This window comes from Notechis scutatus, unplaced genomic scaffold, assembly GCF_049901735.1.
Source record: "Notechis scutatus isolate UNSWTSFEM ecotype Mainland unplaced genomic scaffold, rNotScu1.2 NSCUSCF20, whole genome shotgun sequence".
Lineage (NCBI taxonomy): Eukaryota > Metazoa > Chordata > Lepidosauria > Squamata > Elapidae > Notechis > Notechis scutatus.
Genome location: NW_028263147.1, coordinates 168,168 through 193,749, shown reverse-complemented (window position 1 = coordinate 193,749; position 25,582 = coordinate 168,168). Strand labels below are relative to the sequence as shown.

The following is a 25,582-nucleotide window of genomic DNA, read 5'->3' as shown; positions in this document are numbered from 1 at the left end:
CACTGGTCGTCCACTGACTTAAAGTATCTTTTTCCATGGTGTGTATCATCTCCAAACATCCAGCCAGCTGGCCCGTTTGAACAAGGACTGTCCAAAAAAGCTTCAACATTTTTAAAAAAAATCGTCCCGTATTACCACCCAAAAAAATCTGAATGGAAAAAGAAAAAAATATCTCGTCGTTTTTAATTATTATACATCAAAGCCCAAAAGACATATCACTGACCACAAAGTCTCACACACCTAAGTATAAAAAGATTTAAAAACAAAAAAAAAGGCAAAGAGGAAGAAACAAAAAATAAAATAAAAATCGCCCGTCTCTTTTAACGGCGAGCATCCGAAGCACAGTTTCGTAACGTTTACACGACAATATTCACTCGGTGATGGTCCAGGTGTTTGTTTTTTTAAAAAATAACACGCATTGGAAAAGAGGGGACGAAAAACACACGTAACATGTAACCACTGACCCCCAACCCCCTCCGGACAAATGTCCTGCACAAGAGAAACCCAGGAGCATTTTAAGTCAATATGACCTAAAGGAGATCCAGAGAGGAGAGGAGGGTGGGGGGGGGGGCGCATTAGATTCAAAGAGGGCAGTTTGGAGGGTCTGTGAAAGAGGCCCCCGCATTGTGTGCCCTCCTACATCGAGGTCACATTTGCAGTGGGGAGTGGTCTTCCTTCCCCCCTCCACCTCGCTAGCCTCCCCAAAACCCCATAGCTGTCTCAATGCCTTTGCACATATATTTTGGGGAAGGCGGAGGAGGGAGGAAGCCCCAGCTGTTTTGCATTTTGGAGGGGCATGAAATCAGCAGAAACAGCCGCCCAAAAGACGTTCCCCAAATAGCAGGAGGCTGAAAGGTGGTGCTCCCCAAATTCCTCTGGCCCCGCAACCCAGCAGCGACCCCGTGCCCAGGTGCTCTTCCCCCAGCTGCCAGGGCTCCGGAGACAGAGACCAGCTGTGTCTCGCGGGAACGGGGCAGGAAGAAGGGCCGTAACCAGTCTCTTGGGGAGGCAGAGGAGGGGCTTAGGACGCCCGTTCCGGCTCTGCAGGGCGGATCTTCATGGTAGCGGATCGCAGGGGGTAGTAGCGCCCTCTCCAGGTCTTCCAGAAGATGCCTTGCTTTCTCTCGTGCCGCTGTCGTGGGATGGACTGGAAGTATTTGCCGTTCAGGTTGACGTGGCCGCAGTAGCTAAACCACCAGCCTCCTGCAAGGAGAAGAGGGGCAGAAGACGGGGGTCAGCCAGGCACGCAAGCCCACCTGGGGGGTGGGGAGATGCCCTTCCGAGACCCCGATAGGGGAGCAACTCCGTTGATGGGCTAGAGCCGTGATGGCGAATCTATGGCATGCGTACCACAGGTAGCATGCACAGCCATTTGTGCAGGCACACAAGCCCCAGGCAAACTTACCTCACTGCGCATGCGCGTGGCTCCCAGCTGATTTTCGGGCCTTTTTCAACCTGTCAGAGGCTTAAGAGACATCTCTGCAGGCTTTGCAGGCCGAAAAATAGGCCCGTTTCATCACTTCCTGTATTTCCGGAAATACCAGAAGTGACAAAACGGGCCCATTTTTCGGCCTGCAAAGCATGCAGAGGCTTCGCTCAAAGCCTCTGGCAGGCCGAAAAAGGCCTCAAAACAGGCAGAAAATCAGCTCGGAGGTGCAGTGCAGGTAATGGGGCAGCGGTGGACGGAATCTCGTGTGCATGCGCAGGGGGCATGGGGGGGCGCACGCGCATTGCCTTTTGGATGCTGGCACGTGAGCAATTTTTGGCACAGAAGCTCAAAAAGGTTAGCCACCACTGGGCTAGAGGGAAAGATTACAGGCAGTCCTTGATTTACAACTACAACTGAGGCCAAAATTTCTGCTGTTAAGCGAGACCTTTGCTGAGGTTTGTCCCATTTTATGACCTCTCTTGCCAATGTTGTTAAGTGAATCATCTCATTTGTGAAATCACTAACAAAAGTTGTTAAGGGAATCTGACTTCCCACGTGACTGCCTGTCAAAAGGTCAAAAACAGGGATCAGGTGAACACACACATACCCCGGGAACACTGCATTAATATGACACAGTCGCCGATGTTGTGAATTTTGAATCAGGTGACCCTGAGGATGCTGTTGGGTCGTAAGTGTGAACAACGGTCATAAGTCGCTTTTTTTTCAGTGCCGTTGTTAATTTTGAACTGTTGCTAAGTCGAAAACCACATGGCTATTCCAAACTGGGTCAAAAACTTCAGGAAGATTTTTCTCAGGAGTTTTTTTTGCAGGCATGATGTTTAGTTCTCGAAATATGGCCACAATTTCAACGGGAATCAAGTGATTAAACTCAACTCCACTCAACTAAAAATTAAGAAACAAAACAAAACAGAGGAGACTCAATGGACGAGGTCTTTCTGCAGTTTTATAGGCTTCTAATAGCCGCCAGTAAGTGACGTGGTTGTTGTGCGAATCACACCCAATTTTAATGACCTCTGGCACCACAATTGTTAAGCAAAATCACTGCAAGCTGTTCAGTGACTCGCACAGTCAAAATGGCCTCAAGCTTCAATTGCACTCTCCATTCTCAGAGTTTTTCAACCCTGTCCCCTTTAAGAGGAGCGGACTTCAACTCCCAGAATTCCCCCAACAAAGCAGAATTCTGGGAGTTGAAGTCCACTCCTCTTAAAGGGGACAGGGTTGGGGAAAAAAAAAAAAGCCCTTCGGAGTGTTTGCTCCATCCGCTGCCACTGACCTGAGAGGTGCTTGGCGCAGTTGGTGTCACCCTTCAGATCGTGGTCACGATCCCGCGTGGAGAAGGGCAGCTGGGGGAAGTCCCCCATGGCGCTCTCCAGCTCCCCCCGGATGGCTCCCAGGAGGCTGAGGGTGTAAGCCGTCTCCTCCCCGCCCAGCCGGAAGAGGAAGTGCGCTTTCTGAGAGTTGCCTTCCCAATCTTGCAGCTCGACCAGCAGCTGAAAATGCTCCTCCTTCACCATCCGGTGCATCTTCTCCAAACCGAGCCAGAAATCTCCTAAAATAAAGCGGGAAAAAGAGCCATGGAAAAACAGAAACTTGCCTTGGGAGCCGCCAAGATGGACCGCTACACAGGGAAGTCCTCGACTTAGCGACCACAACAGCGCCCTCCCTCCCAATGTCTGCTCTTAAGGGAGACGTTGGCTAAGTCGAGTTTCGTTTCCGTTACGCGACCTTCCCTGCCGTTAAGGGAATCGCAGCAGGGGATAAGTTAAGCCGCCCGGTCATTAAAGCGAATCCAATGTCAACTCATCAAATATTTCTGTGGTCTTTTTGGAGTTGCCAACAGAAAGGGAGGGGGGAGCAGTGTGGCAGCTTGGAAATCAAAACTGCATTCCACAAATGTTGACCCCCAATCACTGTAAAGACAATGCTGGTTGCCAAACACCGGAATTTTGATCCCGTGATTATGGGGAAATGCTGCGATGGTCGTAAGTGTGAGGACCGGCCATAAGCCACTTCTTTCAATGCCGTTGTAACTTTGAACTCAGCTAAACGAATGGTAGTAAGTTGAGAACTATCATTTTATCAATGTTTTAACTTGATAAATAGATTTTGGGAAATTGATGCTGTTAGAAAGCGGGGTTCTGACCCGGGCTTCCCCAAAAAGCACTAAGCAGACTCTTTGTCCCGGCAAAACCCCTTTTATTAAACGAAGGTGAATTTCTTGCATTCACCTTCAGCCAAAGGCCTGGCAAACAGTCTTTCCGGGGGTATCATTAGGAGCACAGACCTTATCTAGCTTGGAGAGCTGTCAAGTAACTATTGCCAAACGCAGTGCTGACAAGGAAGGGCTCGGCAGAGAATCTCTGAGATGCACAGACAGATCTTCACAATGATGGAACGAACGAATTGTTTCCTGCAAAGGCCCCTCCCCTTTTGCTCCTCTTTTAATCCCTAGGGGAGGAGCCACTCACCGTCTCTATCTGTGGCTTTACTCCCGCGTCGAACCTGAGTTTGTAATTGTTCTTTTCTTTTGGCCGCTCTGCGCATGTGCAGGCTGGGCACTGGCTCCAGCTGCTCCCCCTTCTCACTGCTCTCCAACTCTGAAGGCAGCTGCTGACTGCCAGCCAGCCAGCCCTGGCCCCATCTCTGCCTCTGATGCAGAGCCCTCGTCCGAGCCTTCCTCAGCCTCCAGGACTGGCCCAGGTTCCTCCCCAACCTCCTCACTACTGTCCGACTCTGCTGCCAGCTCCGCTAGCCACCAGCAGGCCACAACAAGCAGTTTCAAACCTACCTGTCAGATTTCCAAAGCCCTCCTTATAAGCGTCCCAGAGTCGGTCAAAATCCACCGAGCCGTCCAAGCGCCTCTGGATCACGGTCCAGCCGCCGTCCTCTGCCAATGGAGAGAGCAGGACTAAGGGCACTGCGGATGGGGCAAGACCCCGGGCAATTTACTCTGCCCACTCCACCACCACCCAACCTCCGTGCAATTTCCCCACCCCGCTGCCTCCCCAAAACACACACAGGTTCCCTCGACCGATCCTCTGATTTGATGTTGTGTGTGGCGTCTTTCTAATGGGTTCTTATTAGCAGCTAGGATCCTAGGGCTGGAAGGGACCTTGGAGGTCTTCTAGTCCAACTCCTTCTAGTCCTACACACACACACACACACACACACACACACACACACACACACACACTCTATTGTTCATTCCAATATTCTATTTTCTATTCTATTCTATTCTTCATTCCAATATTCTATTTCCGTGATGGCGAACCTGTGCCACGCAGAGCCATTTGTTCAGGCACATGAGCCCCAGCCAAACTTACCTGCACTGCGCATGTGGGTGGCTCTCAGTGGATTTTTGGCCCGTTTGAGGCCTTTTTCAGCATCCCAGAGGCTCGAGGGAAGCCTCTGCAGCCTTTGTAGGCCGAAAAACGGGCCTTCCGGAAGTGCCGAAACAGGCCCGTTTTCAGCCTCCCAGAGGCTCTGGGACGGTGAGAACAGCCTTCCACAGGCTCCAGAGGCCCTCCGGAAGCTGAAAATGGGCACTTCCGGTATTTCCAGAAAGCCCGTTTTTCGGCCTACAAAGGCTGCAGATGCTTCCCTTGAGCCTCCGGGAGGGTGAAAACGGCCTCAAACGGGCCCACCACAACAAAAAGGTTCGCCATCACTGTTCTATTTCCTATTGTTTTCTATTCTATTCTATTCCACTATTCTATTTCCTATTCTATTATATTCTATTATATTTCCTATTCTATTCTATTCTGTTCTATTCTATTCTACTCTACTCTACATTCCAATATTCTATTCTATTCTATTTCCTATTCTATTCTATTCCACTATTCTTTTTCCTATTCTATTATATTCTATTTCCTATTCTATTCTATTCTATTCTATTTTATTCTACTCTACTCTACTCTACTCTTCATACCAATATTCTGTTCTATTCTATTCCACTATTCTAATTCCTATTCTATTATATTCTATTATATTTCCTGTTCTGTTCTGTTCTGTTCTATTCTGTTCTTCATACCACTATTCTATTCTACTCTGTTCTATTCTACATTCCAATATTCTATTATATTTCCTATTTTATTTTATCCTATCCTATTCTATATTGCAATATTCTATTCTATTTTGTATTCTGTTTTCTACTCTATTCTATTCTATTTTATTCTACTCTACTCTAATTCTATTCTATCCTATTCTTCATTCCAATCTTCTGTTCCTATTCCCATTCCTTCTGACTTTTTACTTTTTTTTTTTACAGTGAAAGCAAACCACCCGTCTCTTTCCAAACCCCATCAGCCAGCTCTTGGGCTGTACAGAGATTTGAACCCAGACGCTGCATCGCAGCCGAACTTACCCATATCACAGAAGACTTTGAACGCCGGGGCTCCAGGGGGCTGGATCTCAAAGACCCCGCTCTTCTGCTCCTGCCCCTCGAGGAAGAGGTCATGACAGCCAGCCGGAAGCTCTGCAAGCGCGAAGAGAGGGTGGGAAGCAAGGGGGTGAGCATGGATGGACACGCGTGTTACAGAAGCCGAAGAGATTCAACCTCTCCGTTCAGCCGCCCATTTGCAAAGGAGTTTGGATCGGGGGGCAAGTTTGTGATCCGGTGGGGTGGAGTTCCACAGAACCTTTTATTGTCAGTTTGGAAGCCATATTAGCACCAGCAGCTTCCTTGCTTCCACCTTCTCGATCCTGGGAAAATGGGAGGGGGGGAACTTCTTGGAGTGTATGTGGTTAGACATAATAGCATTCTTCTTCTAAATCAAGGTCATGTTATCTCTGCACCTGGGTGAGAGGACGTCTCACGCCGGGACAGATGGCGATTGGGGCATGTGATGCAATGAGGGTGTCAGGGCTCCAACAATCCATCCTCATTCAAACCATTCAGCCGTATCTCTCAGAGTTAAAAAATATATATCATTTATTAGGAGTGACCATGTTGGTGTTACCTGGGTGCAGCCGACTCTGAGACACAGCACCCTGATCTTCCCCCTCACCCCCAGGATGTATATTCTCCAATGGGACACATCCATAGCCAAGAGTCATCAATCATGCTCTCCAGTAATAATCTTACACACTGGAAGCTTTGGCCGCCTAGCAATTTATCTATGAAAATATTTAAGGTATGCATTGCTTCCCCCCCACTCACATTCTGTTGACAACTCTAAAAGACCAGAGAAATATTTTTGAGTTGACATTCGGCTCCCCTCACTTCTTGAAGGTGACCTGTGCAGGGGGTGGATTTGTAGTTTTTACTTATTGCAAGGAAACCCTAGAACTTTCAGATTTGGCTACGGTTGTTAAATTAGAAACCCCTGTCAAGTGAATTGGGCCTCCCCGACAGACTTTGCCTGCCGGAAGATCACCAAAGGGTATCACGGGGGACACACACCCCTGGGACGCTGCAACCGTTGTAAGTGTGAGTCAGTTGCGAAGCCTCGGAATGTAAATCAAGCGACCACTCAGAGGCTGCAGCAGTCACAAGGGTGAACATTGGTCATAACGTCCCTTTTTTTTCGGTGCCCTTGGAACGTCGGTCACTAAGTGAAGTGTTGTAAGTCGAGAACTGCCTGTACAAGGTCTTTTGCAGCTGCAGATATGGAAACCCCCCAAATTCCAGGCTCCGAAAAAGTGAAAACTGATTTTCAAGAAGAGACTGGGCAGCCATTTGTTTGAAATGGTATAATGGTTTCCTGCCTGAGCAGGGGGTTGGACTAGAAGACCTCCAAGGTCCCTTCCGGCCCTGTCATTCTGTTATTCAGTTCAGAGGGACTCATTCTCTTCCCCCACCCCCATCCCAGATTGCATGGACAGAAGAATTTCCTAGAGGCTTTGTGGCATGTGCTGGCAAAACAATCTGCCTTCCAGTCTAACTGGGTTGCCATTTTGACACGGTAGGCCAGGAGGAGGAGGAGGAGGAGGGCTCCAGCCCATAATGGTTGCCACATTGAGGGACAGCCACAAAATTGAGGAAATGCAGGACAGCAGGCAATGGAATGGAGACCTCCCTCTCTCTTCCTCATTCTCTCTCTCTGTGTCATTTTCTCTCAATCTCTCTCTCTCCCACTCACTCTCCTGTCTCTCTCTCTCATTCTCTTTCCTTCTCCCTCCCTTTGTCATTCTCTCTTTCTCATTCTGATTCTCAGTCTCCCTCATTTTCTCTCTCAATCTCTCTCTTTCTCTCTCCCTGTATCATTCTCTTTCTCATTCTGTCTCTCCTTCTTTCTGATTCTCAATCTTTCTCATTCTCTCCCTCATTCTCTTCTCCCCGCTCTCAATCTTTCCCTCTCCCTGCGTCATTCTCTTTCTCATTCTATCTTGTCTCTCATTCTCTGATTCTGTCTCTTTTCTCCCCCTCTCAATCTCTTTCTCTCTCCCTGTGTCACTCTTTCTCATTCTATCTTGTCTCTCATTCTCTGATTCTCAATCTCTCATTCTCTCCTCTCTCTCTCTCTTGCTGTTATTATCTTCTCTTTCTCTCTTATCTGTCATTCTTTCTCTCTCCCTCATTCTTTTTTTCTCATTCTCTCTCTCTACTCTCTCATTTTCTCCTCTCTCTCTCTTGCTGTTATTATCTTCTCTTTCTCTCTTATCTGTCATTCTTTCTCTCTCCCTCATTCTTTTTTCTCATTCTCTCTCTCTACTCTCTCATTTCTCCTCTCTCTCTTGCTGTTATTATCTTCTCTTTCTCTCTTATCTGTCATTCTTTCTCTCTCCCTCATTCTTTTTTTCTCATTCTCTCTCTCTACTCTCTCATTCTCTCCTCTCTCTCTCTCTTGCTGTTATTATCTTCTCTTTCTCTCTTATCTGTCATTCTTTCTCTCTCCCTCATTCTTTTTTTCTCATTCTCTCTCTCTACTCTCTCATTTTCTCCTCTCTCTCTCTTGCTGTTATTATCTTCTCTTTCTCTCTTATCTGTCATTCTTTCTCTCTCCCTCATTTTTTCTCATTCTCTCTCTCTACTCTCTCATTCTCTCCTCTCTCTCATTCTCTTATTATTCTCTCATTCTCTCTCCCCTCAGTCTCTTTTCTCCCCCTCTCAATCTTTCCCTCTCCCTGTGTCATTCTCTTTCTCATTCTATCTTGTCTCTCATTCTCTGATTCTCAATCTCTCATTCTCTCCTCTCTCTCTTGCTGTTATTATCTTCTCTTTCTCTCTTCTCTGTCATTCTCTTTCTCTCTCCCTCATTCTTTTTTCTCATTCTCTCTATTCTCTCTCTTTCTCTCCTCTCTCAGTCTCTCTCTCTCTCCCTCATTCTCTCTTCCGCATTCTCTCTTCTGCCTCACATACACACACACACACACCTGGAAAAGGCCGAAACCAGAGCAGCAGGCCTGTTTCCAATCGCTGCCACGATTAAGAAGCCCTGAGGGTACCCAGGATGGGCTGGTGCAAGGAAATGGAAGCCCGTCCCAGGTCTGTTCCAGGGATTCGGCCCATCGATCGTCGTGTGGTGGTTTGTCACAACCGCCGAAAGTGAGCCTCTTTTGTGCGGGGGACCCTCCCCCCTTCCTTGGGCTTCCCCCTCAGAGCCTTGCTCCCTTCTCCGCTCTGACGGAAGAGCAAAATGGAGGACTAGAAAGGCCACGGGATAAGCCACGTCGCGCTCCGCCTTCCTCCCCCGGATGTCCATGTGTGCTGGAAAAGGCAGAGCAACTTTGGCCGGGAAAGCTGGGTGTGGAAGTTGCCCCACCAAGGAAAAAAAAGGACCGGTTGGGAAAGGCCTGGCGGTGTCCTTGGAGCTCTTGGAGCCTGGGGGGTTTCCTGGCCAGACCTGTCATTGCCCAGCCAGGTAACCTCACCTGTGCTGGTCTTGCTAGCATCCTGGCCCTGAGGATGATGCTCCCTAGCTGGGTTAATGCAACGCCTGCAAGAAAACCACCCAGCTCAGAGAGCACCAAGGCCCCCACAGTCATTGTCCTCCTCCTCCTCTTCTCTTTCTCCTTCTAGCACTGATGATGTTACCTAGCTGGGTCATGCAACGTCTGCAAGAAAACCACCAAACTCAGACAGCACCAGGGACCCCAGAGTTGTCGTTGTCCTCCTTCTCCTCCTCCTCTTCCTTTCTTCTCCTCTTATTTTCCTCTTCCCTCTCCTCTTCTTCCTCTGCCTCCTCCTCCTCCCCTCCATTTTCTCCTTCCCCTCCCTTTCTTTTTCCTCTTCTCCTCTTTTCCTCTTCTTCCTCATCTCCTTCTCCCTCTTCCTGCTTTCTTTTCCTCTTATTTTCCTCTTCCCTCTCCTCTTCTTCCTCTGCCTCCTCCTCCTCCCCTCCATTTTCTCCTTCCCCCCCTTTTTCCTCCTCTTCTTCTCCTCTTTTCCTCCTCTTCCTCCTCTCCTTCTCCCTGCTTTCTTCTCCTCTTATTTTCCTCCCCTTCCTTCTTCTCTTCCTCCTCCTCCTGCAAATTCCACTCCTTCTAACATCATGAAGGGTCTGCAAGAAAATCACCAAGCTCAGGCAGCACCCCACAGTCTTCCTCCCTCCCTCCTCCTCCTCTCTGCAAACCCTTCTAGCAATGATGACGTTCCCTAGTTGGGTCATGAAACGTCTGCAAGAAACACCACCAAGCTCAGAGACCATCAAAGAGTCCACATTCCTTCTCTTCTTCTTCCTCCTCCCCCTCCTCCCTGCAAACCCTCTGCAAATCCTGCTCCCCTCTAGCACTGATGATGTTCCCTAGTTGGGTCATGAAATGTCTGCCAGAAACACCTCACTGTTCAACCCTGAGCCACAAAGATGCCCTCCTAGGGATCAAACGGAGCACGGCTACCAATTCTCCCCCCGCCACTTGCCCAGAGACATTCGGCTGTCCCCAAAGAACCCTCCCTAGCCAACCCAGGGCAGCCTGGCTCTGCGTCCAAAGCCCTCTGCATGTGCTCAGAAACCTCCTCCCTACCCCGGGGCACGCAACATGAAATGGCTCACGAGTGTGGGTGTGTGCAAAGCCTGATGTTGGGGGTGTCGGGAGATACCCCCAACTGGCTGCCCCCAACTGGCTGCCACGGCCTGCCGGACTTTGCTTCGGGGCCAGCCCAGCAGCTGCCATCAGGGGCGGGGCAGGAGAGGTGGGCCGTGGCCCGGGCAGACGGGTGCGAGGGAAGAATGTGGCCGGGTGGAAGCGGACTCTGCCCCCCGGGCAGCCCAGAGCAGCAGGTGGAGGGGGCGGGTGTTGAATTGCAGCCCCAGACAAAGAGAGATGCTGTTCTTGGCCCTTGCACGGAAAAGGTTTCTTTTCTTTTTCTTTTTTTTTCCAATCAGCCCCCTTGGAATTGCAGGGGAGGGGGTTTTGGGGGTGGGGTGGCAGGCAGGGGGAGAGGCCTCCTTCCTCCCAGCCTGTGGATAAATTTAGCGGAGGAGAGTCTCGAAACAGCTGCCTGGGGCAGGATGCCAGAAGAACAGGGCTGGGCTGTGGAAGGGGGTTTCTGGGGGAGGGGCGGGTGAAGAAACTGATCCTGGAGTGTAAACATGAACTTTCCCCCAATTCTGGGGGGGAGGGAGGGGCCTGCTTGCATCATCCAGCCGGCAAGGGACGTGACTTGCAGGAGCAGGAGGCTGCAAGCAGGAGGCTGCAAGCAGACACACAAACACACACACACACACACAGGGGGGGGGGAGGAGAAAGGGCCGAGTTGGCTCAAGGACAGACCTGGGAAAAGTTGAGCCGGCCCAACCTCGCGCCCAAATTCTTGAGGACTAGCGCCAAATTCTTGAGGGCTGGCCTTCTTGAGGACTAGCGCCAATGCAAAACCACCTCCTTTGCCCATCTTTGGGTTCCCGAGGAAAGGAAGAAACCCAACGGCAGAGGCTTCCTGGACCGATGCCCTAAGGCGGTGCCAGCTCTGCGAAGCCAAGAACCCACACACGCACACCCAGGGTCTCCCGTCAATCAAAAGAGGAGCAGGTCCCGCCTTCTTGGTCGTCCGGCCAATCCCAGGCCAGGCCAATTCGAAGGAGCCTCCCTGCCCAGGAGCAGTCTACCATTTCCGCCCAGCCAACCCTAAGGAAATCAAAGCTGGGGGGGGGCATCCCTGCCCACCACCACCATCTGCGGGAACTAAAAAGTGGGCGAGGGACTCCGCTCTTTATTTCCCCCCCACCGCCTCAGTTTCCCCTGTGGACAGACGAACACGGAGACCGCTCCTCTTGGCACAGGCCAACGCGAGAGTGTCGGTTTAAATCCGAGGATATGGGGAATCTGGAACAGGTCAAAATACACCCCCAACACACCACCCCCCCACCGTGCCCACTTCGGAGCCTTTCCAAAGAGACCCTCAAGGGTCATCCAGACGGTTCTATTCAGAGATAAGATCAGAGGCGAACCACAGCCTGCGAAACCTAACCCGGTTTTTAACGGGGTCGGGGGCCACGGCGCCGTGCTGGCGAGATGCCACACGCTGGGCGTCCCATCCGCGTCCCCTCATCCATCCCTCCTGTCTCGATGCGCTTGAACCCGGCTCCCATCGTCCACCGCAGGCTCCGGGAGCTTCCGTTTGACCTAAAGGGATTGGCAATGGGCTCGCCCCCCCCCAAAAAAAAGCCCTGCCCATAAACATTGGAAAAAGAGCTTAAACGCCCTGCAGGGTTTTAGCCCATATCTGGATAAGGAAGGGGGGAGTGTAGGTGGACGTGCGAAATGCACAAACCCCTGGCATCCCACGCCTCTGTCATCGGTGTGAGTCACACTGCCTCCAAAAATCCCCACCGTCCTTAACTCATGATTCCCTTAGAGGAGGGAATAGAAGGGGAATGTACCAAATTTGCAGAGGATATACTAAGCTGGCAGGAATAGCCAACACCCAAAACGGCCCGAAAAACAGGTTCAACATGGCTTGAAAAATGGACCAGAACCAGGCCAAAAAAAACCCCATCCAAAAACGGGTCAAAAATGGGGCCCAGAACGGCTGAAAACCACCAAAAAACTCCAGTGCTGATCTGGCCCTCCAAGAAATCCAGTTGGACATCCCTAGGCTGGGGTCTCCCTGTTTGAGCAGGCGGGGTTAGACTAGAAGACCTCCCAGGCCCCTTCCCACTCTGTCGTTCTGCAACTCCAAAGGAAAACTGACTTCTGTATTCCGTATTATTAGCTAGAAAGGAAGGTTGCAGTTTCTCTCTGGAAGGCAAAACCCCAAATTTTGAGAGGCTGGTTGGGAGGGTGTGTGTGTGTGTGTGTGTATGAGGGGTGTGTGTGTGTCACATTTTCCTGGTGCTTTTTTTTTTGAGGGGGTTGGCAAAGGCAAGCCAGCCAATCTGCCTCTCCTGGGGAGGGAAGGAAGGTTTTCTGGCTTTGCTTTCTGCATATTTTGGAAACCCGGAGCAAGAATGGAAGGGGGAGTTTAGCCTTTCCCCTACTTGGAGAGAAGCCAGCCTTCCCTTTGGCTTCCCAGTCCCCCCCCAGCCCCCCCCCCCCCCGGCACACCAGCCATTTAACCCCACAGCTGCCGGCCGGCGAGCTTCCCGGCTCAACCTCTGGCACACTTGGCAGGCGGCCACCCCAGGCGCTCGACGGGAAAAGGGAGGGCTGGTGCTGCTTTCCGCTAACCGGCAGCCTCCAGATGTTTGGGCTGGGGAATCTGGGGAGGGGCACACCTCCCTGCACATCTGGAGGGAGAAGACTGAACCAGCCCCCGCCTCCCCCGCCCAGAGACAAATCCAGAGTTTCTTAAACGGGTTATGCCATTGGGTAATAGCAACAGAGGTCTCCAAAACCTTGGCCACTTGGGAAGATTTACGGATTTACGGACTTCCAACTCTCCCAGAATTCCTCCAAGCCAGCTGGCCGGCCTGGGAATCAAAGTCCATAAGTCTTCAAAGTTGCCAAAGGTTGGATGTCCTTGGGTTACCCAACATTTTGCTTTGGGGAGTTGGAAGCCCACAGGGCTTCCGTTGCCCAGGTTGGACACCCCTGGGTGGAAAGCAGGAATGCAGCAAGGGCAATACCCATGCTTGAACCCTCGGCCAACGAAGCTCAATTTGCAGACAACTACAAGCTGGCAGGAATAGCTAACACCCGGTGGTGGGATTCAAATAGTTTTGCCACCGGTTCGGTGGGCGTAAGCACTTTGGTGGTTGGTGGTTGCGCACTTTGCACAGGCATGGAGGCGTTCTAACTTGCCTCCTGTAAGCCTGCACGATCCCGGTCGCTTCAGCGGCTGCCGCGCGGCACTATTCTATGCCACGCGAAGCACCTGCGCTTCAAATCCAGCAGAGAAAGGGGTGAGTAAGGGAGTCCAGGCAGGTGGGTGGACCCAATAGCAGAGGGGCGGAGAGAATCGGTTCGGTCTCTGCTACTCATCGCTGCTACCGGCTCGGCCAAACCGGGCCAAACCGATAGAATACCACCACGGTTAACACCCCGGAAGATAGGCTCAAGGTCCAGAGGGATCTGGACAGACTAGAACCCTGGGCCGTATCTAATAAAATGAAATTCAATGTAGAGAAAAGGAAAGTCCTACACTTAGGCAAGAAAAACCCAAAGGACACATATAGACTGGGTGAAACCAGGCTCAATAGCAGGAACTGGGAGAGGGATCTTGGAGTCTTAGTGGACAACCAGCTAAATAGGAGCCAGCCGTGTGCAGCAGCCAAAAAGGCCAACGCAATCCTAAATTGCATTAACAGAGGGATACAATCCAGATCAAGGGAGGTACTAATACCACTCTATAAAGCCTTAGTAGGACCACACCTGGAGTCCTGCATCCAGTTTTGGTCACCACACTATAATGAGAGCACGCTCACCAAACCGATTGTTAGACTGGTTGCATTGCACCTCTGCCTGTCTCCACTGACCTCATGAATGACAGCTGCTTCTAAGCACCGAGGAGAAGAACTAACTGAAAAAGACACTAGTCCTCATGACTCTGTAAGCCTCTCTTCCTGGGCGAACCTGGGTCTGAGGCTGGAGAGGAAATATTTAAGCCCAGGGGTCTCCAACCTTGGCACCTTTAAACTTCAACTCCCAGAATTCCCCAGCCAGCTTTGGGAGTTGAAGTCCTCCAGTTGCCAAGGTTGACCTCTTTTTAAGCCGACCCAATTTTTGTTGTTGTTGTTTCCAAATTGCTTCACCTACCGAGTGCCTCCCTTAGCGACAGGCAGGCTGGGCTGAATCACAGTCGTAAGTGGAAGATTATCTGTACATCCGTGCCGTCCCCCCCATTTTCTGATTATTGCAAAATTCAGGGCACCCGCACCAGCTGAGATGCATCGAAATGAATCCGGACTTTTTGAATTTGGCCCAGCTGTTTTCATGCCAACGCGAAGGGTGGTTGCAACAGCGAGAGGTTGTGCTGCAGCTAATAAAATCCTTGGCTTCCCACCTCTGGAACAGCCGATCCAAAAAATTCCCTTCTTGCGGAAAAGGAACCTCCCCCCCAAATTTTGTTTTTCTTCCAAACCCCAGAGAAAAATAAAATAAAGAAAATTTAAAATAAATAAAATAAAATAGAATACAATAAAACATTAAAATAAAATAAAATAATAAAATAAATAAAATACAATATAATAAAATAAAATAGTATACAATAAAATAATAATATAAAATATAAAATAAAATAAAATAAAATAGAATACAATAAAATAATAAAATAAAATAGAATGGAATACAATGATACAATAAAATAATAAAATAAAATAAAATAAATACAATACAATACAATAATATAATAAATACAATAAAATAAAATATAAAACAAAATGGAATACAATAAAATAATAAAATACAATAATAAAATAAAATAAAATAAAACAAAACAAAACAAAATAAAACAAAACAACACAACACAACACAACACAACACAACAAAATACAGCCAAGATGGCTGCTTACTCACTTGAACCTTCCAGCTTCCCCAGTTTGGCCGTCTGGCTCTGGTTAGCCACTCGATCGTCCGCGCTTCTCTGGACGGTCACCTTCCACTGAGGGGCCTGGGGGTCCTTTTCGCTGCGTTGCAACGGGGTGAGCACGTTGACCTGGGATTTGGGGAGGGGGACGGGGGAAGAGAGGGAAAGGAGAAGGGAGGAGAGACGGGGGGGTTTATCTTCAAAGGCATAAGACTCTCATCCACAGGAACCAGTTTGGCCTAGGGGTTAAAGCGACAGGCCACAAAGCAGGAATTCTAGGCCCACTTTAGGTATTGAAGCTGGCTGGGTAGCTTTGGGCCAACCTCTGGGAGACGGCGTGAGTTCTAGTCCCAGTTTTACCAGGAAAGAAGCTAGGTGACTTTGGGCCAATCTCTAGGAGACTGCATGAGTTCTAGTCCCACCTTAACCAGGAAGACTGTTAGGTGACTTTGGGCCAGTCTCTAGGACAGTGATCCCCAACCTTTTTGACGCCGCGGCCCGGTATCAGCTGGCGCCGCCATCTTTTTGATGAAAAGTGCTGGTGACTCACCGCCATCATCAAAAGATTTTGATTTTCCGATAAAATGGCGTCATCGCTTTTTGATGAAACGGCTGAGCTTTCTACCCGGAAAAGCTCCCTGGAAGCACTTTTTCATGAAAAAAAGATGGCGGCGCCCAGCAAGCCAGCGGCCCGGTAGGAGTTGTTCCGCGGACCGGGACTGGTCCGTGGACTGGTAGTTGGGGACCCCTGCTCTAGGAAATGTGAGTTCTAGTCCACCTTAACCATGAAAACTGGCTGGCTGACTTTGGGTCAATCACCAGGAGACGGTGAGTTCTAGTCCCACTTAAAAGCAATTAGGTGACTTTGGGTCAATCACCAGGAGACGGTGAGTTCTAGTCCCACTTAAAAGCAATTAGGTGACTTTAGGTCAATCACCAGGAGACGGTGAGTTCTAGTCCCACTTAACCATGAAAAGCAATTAGGTGACTTTGGGTCAATCACCAGGAGACGGGGAGTTCTAGTCCCACTTAAAAGCAATTAGGTGACTTTGGGTCAATCACCAGGAGACGGTGAGTTCTAGTCCCACTTAACCATGAAAGCTGGCTGGGTAACTTTGGACCACGCAGTTGTGGAAAAGAGGAAAAGGGTGTGTTGGGTATTTGTCAATCTTGAGTTGTTTGTAAAAACAATAAAGGTGGGATATAAAATAAATAAATAAAACCAATTTTCCTCTCCTGGAGGAGCTCAAATGGTCTTAGACGAGCCACCCCCCCCACTTATCTAGGCAGTCCTTGACTTACGACCACAATTGGCATTTCCAGCATTTCTGTTGCTAAGTGAGACATTCTTGTCCCCTTCTACAAATGTTCTCACGCCGTTAAGCGAATCGCTGCCCTTGTTAAATCAGTAACCCAGTTTGTGAAGCAACTCTGGCTTCCCCACGGACTTGGCTGGTCAGAGGGTCGCAAAAAGGGGATCCTATGACCCCAGGGACCCCGTGACGGTCATAACTATGAGTCAGTTGCCCACCATCCAAATTTTGGGGAGGCTGCAACAGGTGTGTGAAAAATGGTCGTAACTGACTCTTTTCAGTGCCCCTGTTAACTGTGAGCGATCACTAAATGAACCGTCGTAAGTCCAGGACTGCCTGCATGGCCTCAGTCTTCCCTCCCTGAAAATGGGAACCCCAAAGAACCTTTGAAATACAAAGGTAGGCGGTAGGAGCATCAAACAACGGCAGATTCTGCGTGGCCCAAACGCAAAATAAATTCCGTTCTGACGTGCGAGACACACAACTCCGGGCATCTGGCACAAACCACAATCACGCAGTGTACGTCCTGAGAGTGTGACACACCACTCACGCCACCCACGGCCGATACCTACGATTCCATCTCATGTGAGCATCTTTTACTGTGGGGTCTTTGGTGGGCTCTGAGCTCAGCTGTGGCCTTGCAGACGTCTCGTGGCCAAACTAGGTAACATCATCAGTGCTACGGTAGAAGGGAGTGAGGCTTTCTCCCTGCCTACGTACTGTAGCTTGCCCCCCCCCCCATGTTGGTGGGACAGTGGTTTTTCCCTTGCTAATTCCTCGATTAGGGTATTATTGCTTGTTTCGTCTGGTGCTAATCCCTGCTTATCCAAGTTTCTCTCTCGGTGGATTCCGTGGGCGCTCGCTGAGCTTGGCAGCTTTCTTAAAGATCTTTCATTACTCAACTAGGTAACGTCATCAGTGCTACAAGGAAGTTGGTTTGCTCCCTGTTTACATATTGTAGCTTGCCCCGCCAGTATTGGCAGGGGTGTGAATTTTTTCAACCCTTGACTGGGGTATTGTTTTTTGCTTGTTTGTCCAGTGTTAATCCCTACTTATCTGGGTGGGAGCTGGTGGAGAGCATCTTTTATTCCACAACCCAGCGCCCTGCGGACACCTTGCTGGGCCCATTTCCAGAATGCTAGCTGTGGGATTCTGGAACCTCATGAGGGCATGATGTGGGGGTGGGTTTTCTGCACTGGCCTTCCATTGATGAACCACCGAGGAGAGAAATACAATACAGGTCAGTGATGGCGAACCTTTTTTGTTGTGGTGTGTCGAAAGCACACACATGCCGGCACCCACAATGCAATGCGCCCCCCCTGTGCATGGGCATGCACCACCCCCGCCCCATCCCCTGACCTGCACTACGCAGGCCCGCACCTCCCAACTCATTTTCTGCTCCTTTGAGGCCGGTTTCGCCCCCCTGGAGGCTCGAGGGAAGCCTCTGCAGGCTGAAAAACGGCCCCGTTTAGTCACTTCTGGTATTTCCGGAATGCCTGTTTTTTTCTTGCACGGCCGTTAGCACACACAGCCGTTAAGCAAAATCTAGCTTGCCCCCCACTGAATTGGCTTGGCAATCGTGTGGGATTCTAAGGACCTGTGGCAACAACCCGTCGGAAATACTGTTAACAATCTTCCCCCCCACTGCTTGGGTTTGCTAGGACCTGTCAAAGGCCTGAGATCCAGTTTGTCAGGCCGGATTTTGATCATGGGTGAATGTGGGGACCTCACTGGGGTTGTTAAGTGCGAGGATTGGTTGGAAGCCAATTCCTTCAAGCTCTTATCATAACTTGGACCAGTTGCAAGGGTGGGCGGCTAGCGGTTCGCACCGGTTCAGGCGAACCGGTTGTTAACTTTACATCTAGTTCGCCAAACCGGTAGTTGCAAAGACTGGCTGGCCCCGCCCCTCCCAGGAGTCTCCATGCAACCTGTTTTGGATGCAGGTAAGTACAGGGCCGAGGTAGACGCTCAGGGAGGGAAAAAAACAGCCTTGCGGAGGCTATGGAAGGCCGGAGAGAACCTGGGGAAGGTGAAAAATGGGCCTCCCACCACGATGGAGGAGGCCAACTAGACCACGCCCACCATGGCTATGCCCACCCAGCAACTGAGTAGAGCCAACCAGTGGGACAGGGACCACTGGTAGTCTGCAAGAAAATTTGGGTGGTCCGCAGGGAAATGTCCCCCCCCCAAAGCAATTAATCCAGGCTGCGAAGGAACACAAGGCTGCGACGGCCACATGGCCTGCGGGAACACAAGCATTGCGAACAACACAAGGTAGTGAGAGGAGGGGGGAAAGGGTGGAGGGGGGGAACTTGCCCCACTTGTCCCACAAGCCTGGCCTGGCCACCGGGCTGCTTCTTTCCGCTTCTTTCTTCTTCTTCTTTTGGCTGCACGCCAGAAAAGCAGCCAAAGTCTTTCTTTCTCTCCCCCAAACTCTGCCAGAAATGAGTCTTTGGGACTCTGCAAGGCCTCCTGCCCGAAGAGGCTCTGCCGGCAAAGACTCATTTCTGGCAGAGTTTGGGGAGAGAAAGAAGACTTCTGCTGCTTCTGCTGCTTTCCTTGCACGAAGCCAAAGTCTCTCTTCTCTCCCCCCCCCCTGAGAACGGAGCTGGAGACGGTATCCTGCCATCCCAAATAAAGAACGATCGATCGGTAGGAAAACGGGGTGGGGGATTTTCCTGAATATTTTTTGGAGGGGATTTTCCCAGGGTCTCTGCTGCTTTCTGCAGAGACCCTGGGAAAATGTCAGCAAGCCACTATCAATCAAAGTTCATATTAGTGGTGCATGGGATTTAAAATTATGAGTTTAGTGGTCCCTGAGGTCCAAAAGGTTGGTGACCCCCTGGGGTAGAGAACCCGCTGCTAATTTTTTTGAAGCCCACCCCTGACCAGTTGTTAGGCAAATGGTCGTAAATCGAGGACTGGAAGAAGACCCCAAGAGACTAAAACCTTCCCAACCGATCTAGCAAAAGGTCACCCCCAAATTGATTTGCGCCCAAAAGGAAACCGTTGGGTGTTTTACGTCACAAAGTTTTGGCCTTAGCTTGCCGAGGAGAGATCCTGAACCACCCCAAGGCTGCACTTCTAAGGAGCAGAAAAAGGAATATTTAATGACCAGGTTCTGAGGCTTTTTTGTTTTTGTTTTTTTGGGCAAGGCTGATCCCTGCCCTGCAATTAGTTTTCACCGGAACTCCTTGTCACCTGGAGCCATTTCGAGAGCAGGTGGGCAGCAGCGGATAAATTTAATCCCTCAATGAAATCATCCATAAATAAAAGAACCACTCAGGACAAAACGATCTGGCAGGGTGGGTGTTGAGAGAGAGAGAGATCGTAAAAAGAGGCAAGAAATATACTGTCACGCCCCGGTTGGAGCCTGACTCCGAGGGAGAAGTGGAAGAGCTGACAGGGCGTGGGAGTGCGGCTCCGGTGGCTGTGGAGGAAACTGGGGAAGGGCAGCTGGGCATTCAGAGGAAGACCCAGGCCCACCCCCTCTTCATCCTAGGGCACGCAGGGAGGAACGGATAAGGGAGCAATGTGGTTTTACGGGGGGAGGAAAGGGCCCTGATCTCCTTCATGGGCTGCAGCTGGGAAGACTGGGCAAACTGCGCATGGCAAAGTTGCCGGAAGCAAAAGGTGCATTATCTTGGTCGAGGCTTATCTGGGTTTTGGCGTCCTCCCGACGGTGTGTGCCTCGCTATCCTTTGGAAGCCTGCAAGTTATTATCCTGGCCTGTCGTGTGGACTAATTCAGCGTGGTTTGTGTTGTTGTTGTTGTTTTTATTTCTACTTTATCTGTATTTTGGGTTCGGACTGCATTTCTTCCCTTTGTAGACTGTTTTTGGAAGAGTTTGATCTCCGCCGAGGATAATTGGACATCCGTGGGCCAAGTTGGAGGCATGAAAGGTAGAATTTATTCTACTTTGGTGACTTTGTTATTTTTGTGCCACGCCCCTTTGGGTCATCACATATAGTCACCTCTCTCCCCCACCCCCTCGCTTCCCCTCCCTGCCAAAGGTTGGATTTCTAGGCTGTTTTGCCAAATTACATTTAAAAAAAAACAAAGAAAGGAAGAAAAGTGAACCCGGCTAGCTGAAAAAGAAGAAATAGCCAGCAGATCAAAGGACGAGTTAATGTTCACTCTTCAGCCTATGGAAATGTGGAAACTTTCACTCCCCCCCCCCCGTTTGGCAGTGATGGGTGTCCCAATTGATGACACCGGTCAATTTAATTGATGTGTGTCCCAGTCAATTAAACTGCAAATAGAAGGGCAACGGGGGAATCCTTTAAGTCAAGAGTTCGTCAAGCTGGGTGAATTTGAAGACGGGTGGGCTTCAACTCCCACAATTTCTCCCCCCCCCCCTCCTCCCCAAGCCGGCAAGGGTGAGACTAGATGACCTGCAGAGTCCCTAGAATTCTCTGGCCTTTCTTTCTCTGCAGAAGCTGCTGGGTTGTTGTTGTTTTTTTCCGGTTTGCGAGAAAAAGTGGGAAGGGGGGGGAGTGTATCTATGTGGCCCCCTCATAAGAGCCCCCCCTTTTCTTCCCCCTCCCCCAATAAAAGTCAGGTAGCTAGAGAATTAGGGGAGGATCTAGGAAGAGCTGCCCATCCCTTGGTTGGAGGAGAAGAGTGAAAGGGGGAAGGGGCCCCGCGTTTGTTGCCGTCAAAGCCTAACAAAGGCTCCGCATATTTTCTGGAGCCCTTGGGAGATGCTGCATACCACACACCCCATTATCCCCGGCCGGCCGTCGACCACACGGCCTTGAGCCTGGAGGAGTTCCTTTTTCCGTCTGACATTTCTGGAAGGTTTTCTTCCAACCTTGCCCCGTTGAATTTCACCCTTCAAATTCCCATGTAGCGTTTCTCTCCCCTCCCCCCAGCACAAACCCCACCCCAAAATGCCCTCCAGCCCATGGGCCACTGCCCTCCCAGGGAGCAGGGGACTCCAAAACCTAATTGCAGCTGCTGGGCTCCCCCCACCCACCCAAGATAGTTCCTCCAGAAACCACAGAATTGCATTTTCAGCTGTGGGTAGTTTTGTGTTTGGGGGGGCGAGGGGGTTGAGGGTTAACGCAGTAAAAATAAAAACGACAACCAAGTTTTCTTATATTCTTACTATCTCCTCCTTCCAGGTCCCTTTGCCATTCAACTCCCCTCCCCCCCCCCGTTCTCCCCCCTGCAGGGCACGCCCCCTTTTCCACAGGTGATCTATTGGAATGCCTCCACTGCCCTCTAAAAAAAGTGGGAGGGGGCTTTCAGCCTGCGGGGACAGCCCCTCCCCCCCCCAATACCTTGCTCTGAAGACTCTTAATTTGCAAGTTCTGCTTGTCCATCCGGAACTGCTGCTGTTTGATCTTCTGCAGAAGTTCCTCCATCCTCAGGTTCTGGCGCCTGATCAGGTTCTAACAAAGAAAAGAGACAGGGATAGTAAACGTGGTTAGTCCAGCACTCTCTCTCTGCCTCTTTCATTCTCTCTCTCTCCCTCTGTCTCTTTCTCTCTCCTTTTTTCTCACTGCCCCATCTCTCCTTTTCCTTTCAGTCTCTCTCTCCCTTTCATTCTTTCTCTCTCCCTCTATCTTTCTCTCTCTTTCTTTCTCATTTTCTCACTCCCCCTCTCCTCTTTCTGTCTCTCTGTCTTTCTCTGTCTATCTCTTCCTCTCTTTTCATTTCATTCTTTCTCTTTCCCTGTCTTTCTCTCTCCTTCTTTCTCACTCCCCCTCTCCTTCTTTCTGTCTCTCTCTCTCTCTTCTTCTTTCCCTTTCATTCTCTCTCCCTGTCTTTCTCTCTCCTTCTTTCTCACTCCCCTCCTCTCTCCTTCTCTTTCAGTCTCTCTCTGTCTTTCTCTCTGTGTCTTTCTGTCTCTCTTTCTCTTTCCCTTTCATTCTTTCTCTCTCCTTCTTCCTCACTTCCCCTCTCCTTCTCTTTCAGTCTCTCTCTCTCCTGTCTCTTTCATTCTTTCTCTCTCCTTCTTCCTCACTTCCCCTCTCCTTCTCTTTCAGTCTCTCTCTCTCCCTGTCTCTTTCATTCTTTCTCTCTCCTTCTTCCTCACTTCCCCTCTCCTTCTCTTTCAGTCTCTCTCTCTCCTGTCTCTTTCATTCTTTCTCTCTCCTTCTTCCTCACTTCCCCTCTCCTTCTCTTTCAGTCTCTCTCTCTTTCCCTTTCATTCTTTCTCTCTCTTCTTTCTCATTCCATCTCTCCTTTTTCTTTCAGTCTCTCTCTCTCTCTCTTTCCCTTTCATTCTTTCTCTCCCTCTCTTTCTCTCTCCTTTCTCACTTTCTCACTCCCCTCTCTTCTCTTTGTCTCTCTGTGTCTTTCTGTCTCTCTCTCTCTCTTCCTCTTTTCATTTCATTCTTTCTCTTTCCCTGTCTTTCTCTCTCCTTCTTTCTCACTCCCCCTCTCCTTCTTTCTGTTTCTCTCTCTCTCTCTTCTTTCCCTTTCATTCTCTCTCCCTGTCTTTCTCTCTCCTTCTTTCTCACTCCCCTCCTCTCTCCTTCTCTTTCAGTCTCTCTGTCTTTCTCTCTGTGTCTTTCTGTCTCTCTTTCTCTTTCCCTTTCATTCTTTCTCTCTCCTTCTTCCTCCCCTTCCCTCTCCTTCTCTTTCAGTCTCTCTCTCTCCCTGTCTCTTTCATTCTTTCTCTCTCCTTCTTTCTCACTCCCCCATCTCTCCTTTTTCTTTCAGTCTCTCTCTCTCTCTCTCCCTTTCATTCTTTCTCTCTCCTTTTCACTCCCCCATCTCTCCTTTTTCTTTCAGTCTCTCTCTCTCTCTCTTTCCCTTTCATTCTTTCTCTCTCCTTTTCTCACTCCCCCATCTCTCCTTTTTCTTTCAGTCTCTCTCTCTCTCTTTCCCTTTCATTCTTTCTCTCTCCTTTTTCACTCCCCCTCTCTCCTTTTTCTTTCAGTCTCTCTCTCTTCTTTCCCTTTCATTCCTTCTCTCTCCCTCTATCTTTCTCTCTCCTTCTTTCTCACTTTCTCACTCCCCCTCTCTTTCTGTCTCTCTGTCTTTCTCTGTCTCTCTCTCTTCCTCTCTTTTCATTTCATTCTTTCTCTTTCCCTGTCTTTCTCTCTCCTTTTTCTCACTCCCCCCTCTTCTCTGTTTCTCTCTCTCTCTCTCTCTCTCTCTCTCTTCCTCTTTCCCTTTCATTCTCTCTCCCTGTCTTTCTCTCTCCTTCTTTCTCACTCCCCCACCTCTCTCCTTCTCTTTCAGTCTCTCTCTCTCTCTCTCTCTCTCTGTGTGTCTCTCTCTGTGTGCAGGAAGAGAGAGCGGGTGCGATGAAAAACAACAACAAAACAACAAACCCAGAACCCAACTAGCCATCTAAAAAAGACCCGAGCTGGACCACCACTATATTTGGGGCGTGGGGTGAAATCCTCCCCCGCCACCGGAGTCAACCTCAAAGCGCAGAGCCGGACTCGCGGCGGGCGCAGCGGCCGTTTCACTTCGGGGATCGCTTTGCGCAACCAGCGAGCGTCGAGAAACGCTCGAACAGAGGATTTGGGGAGGGGGCGCCAAGTCAGTGTCTTACTTTCCGCCAGGGAATTCGCACGTCGTGTGTGTGTGTGTGTGTGTAGTATGTGCGTGTGTGTCCTCTTTGCACCCCTCCAGATCGGCTAGCCGACCCATCCCAAGGCGCTTTTACGCGCCATTTGTGCCTAGCGCACGGCTTTGCCCCGAGGGCTTTGCCGGTTTTTCCAAGCCCCCCGGGGAATCCGGAGCCAGGGCTGGTCTCGGTTTGAATCCGGCTGGGCACAGCTCGGGGAGGTCCCTCGGGGGCCCAGCCCGGTTCCCCGGGAAGATGCCGGTGGAGCCCGTCCCGCCCTAGGGAAAAGGAGCCCCGGGGAAGACCGAGGGGGGAGCGCGCCCGGCGTCCCGCCTGCCCATCCTTCGGACCGCTCTCGGCTCTGAAAGGCGGGATCCGAATCAAGCTGGAAGGGGATCTGGGAGGTCGTCTAGTCCAGCCCCCCTCCCCTGTCGCTCAAGCAGGGGATCGGCCGGGGAGTAAGGCGGCGGCAGCAGACAAAAGGGACCTCTGCCCTCGTGCAGAGTGTGTGCCTGCTCCGAGCCTCCGCCGACGAGGGCGAGCCCAGCCTGCGGGACGCACCTGCAGCGCGCCCTGGTCCTCCTCCGCCGGGCCGTCCCTCCGGGGATCCGCGCCGCCGCCTCCGCTGCTGCTGTTGTTCTGGGCTCCCGCCCGTCCCGTCCCGTCGAGCCTGGCCTCCAGCCCTCGCAGCCGCCCGTCCAGCTGAGCCCAGCGGCCGTCGAAGAGGCTCTGCGCTCGGGCCAGCCGGTCCCGCTGCTCGGCCGCCGTGCGCTCCAGCCCGGCCAGCGAAGCGTTGTGCGCCGCCAGCCGGGCGTTCAGGTCCCGCAGCTGCCCGCCCAGCCGCTCGACGTGCTCGCGGAGCCCGTGGCCCAGCTGGAGCAGCCCGTGCGCCAGGACGTTCACCTCCTCCCACGAAGCCGCCTTCGGGGCTCGAGCCCGCCGCGGCCCCGGAGAAGCCGAGGAAGCCGCCGCCAGCACCACCAGCAGCAGCGCCAGCAGCAGCCGCCTCCGCAGCGCCCGGGAAGGCATCGCGCAGCGCACAGACCGAGAGCCGGAGACGGAGAGACCTGGAGCTCCCCCGCGCGCGCGCTCACACCTCGCCGCCTGCGCCCGCTTTGGAGAGGAGGAGACGGACGCGCCCCCTTTTATAGACGCCGCCCCCCCCCCCGCCGCGCGCACATGGCCTGGAGCGCAACCCCCCCGCCCCACCCGCCGTCGCTCCTCCTTTCCTCTCGGAGACAAGAAAGGGCCGCGGAAAGGACACCCCCCCGCCGCCGCGGTGGCCCTGATCCGATCCCGCTTCGCCTTGGCGCCCCTTTTGCCGCTTTGGCTAGGATTTGGGGGAGCCCCGAAGGTTGCAAAGGAAGCAAGAGTTGGAAGGGGCCTGGGAGGTCATCTAGTCCAGCTCCCCCTCCCCCAGGGCTGTCTTCACGCAGAGGCCTGAG

The 25,582-nt window shown here is 51.1% G+C and overlaps 1 protein-coding gene across 1 annotated transcript; it reads right to left on the bottom strand.

Annotated features, from left to right (window-relative positions):
• Positions 1–166: 166 nt before the first annotated feature.
• On the bottom strand, positions 167–25,246 carry ANGPTL4 (angiopoietin like 4). Its single transcript, XM_087948786.1, has 7 exons — positions 24,699–25,246; positions 21,892–22,002; positions 15,284–15,422; positions 5,814–5,924; positions 4,239–4,337; positions 2,724–2,999; positions 167–1,203 (listed from the first exon to the last, which is right to left on the bottom strand). The coding sequence occupies exons 1-7, from the start codon at positions 25,164–25,166 to the stop codon at positions 1,022–1,024; spliced, it is 1,386 nt and encodes a 461-aa protein (XP_087804912.1). The 5' UTR covers positions 25,167–25,246; the 3' UTR covers positions 167–1,021.
• Between the last annotated feature and the right edge of the window lie 336 nt (positions 25,247–25,582).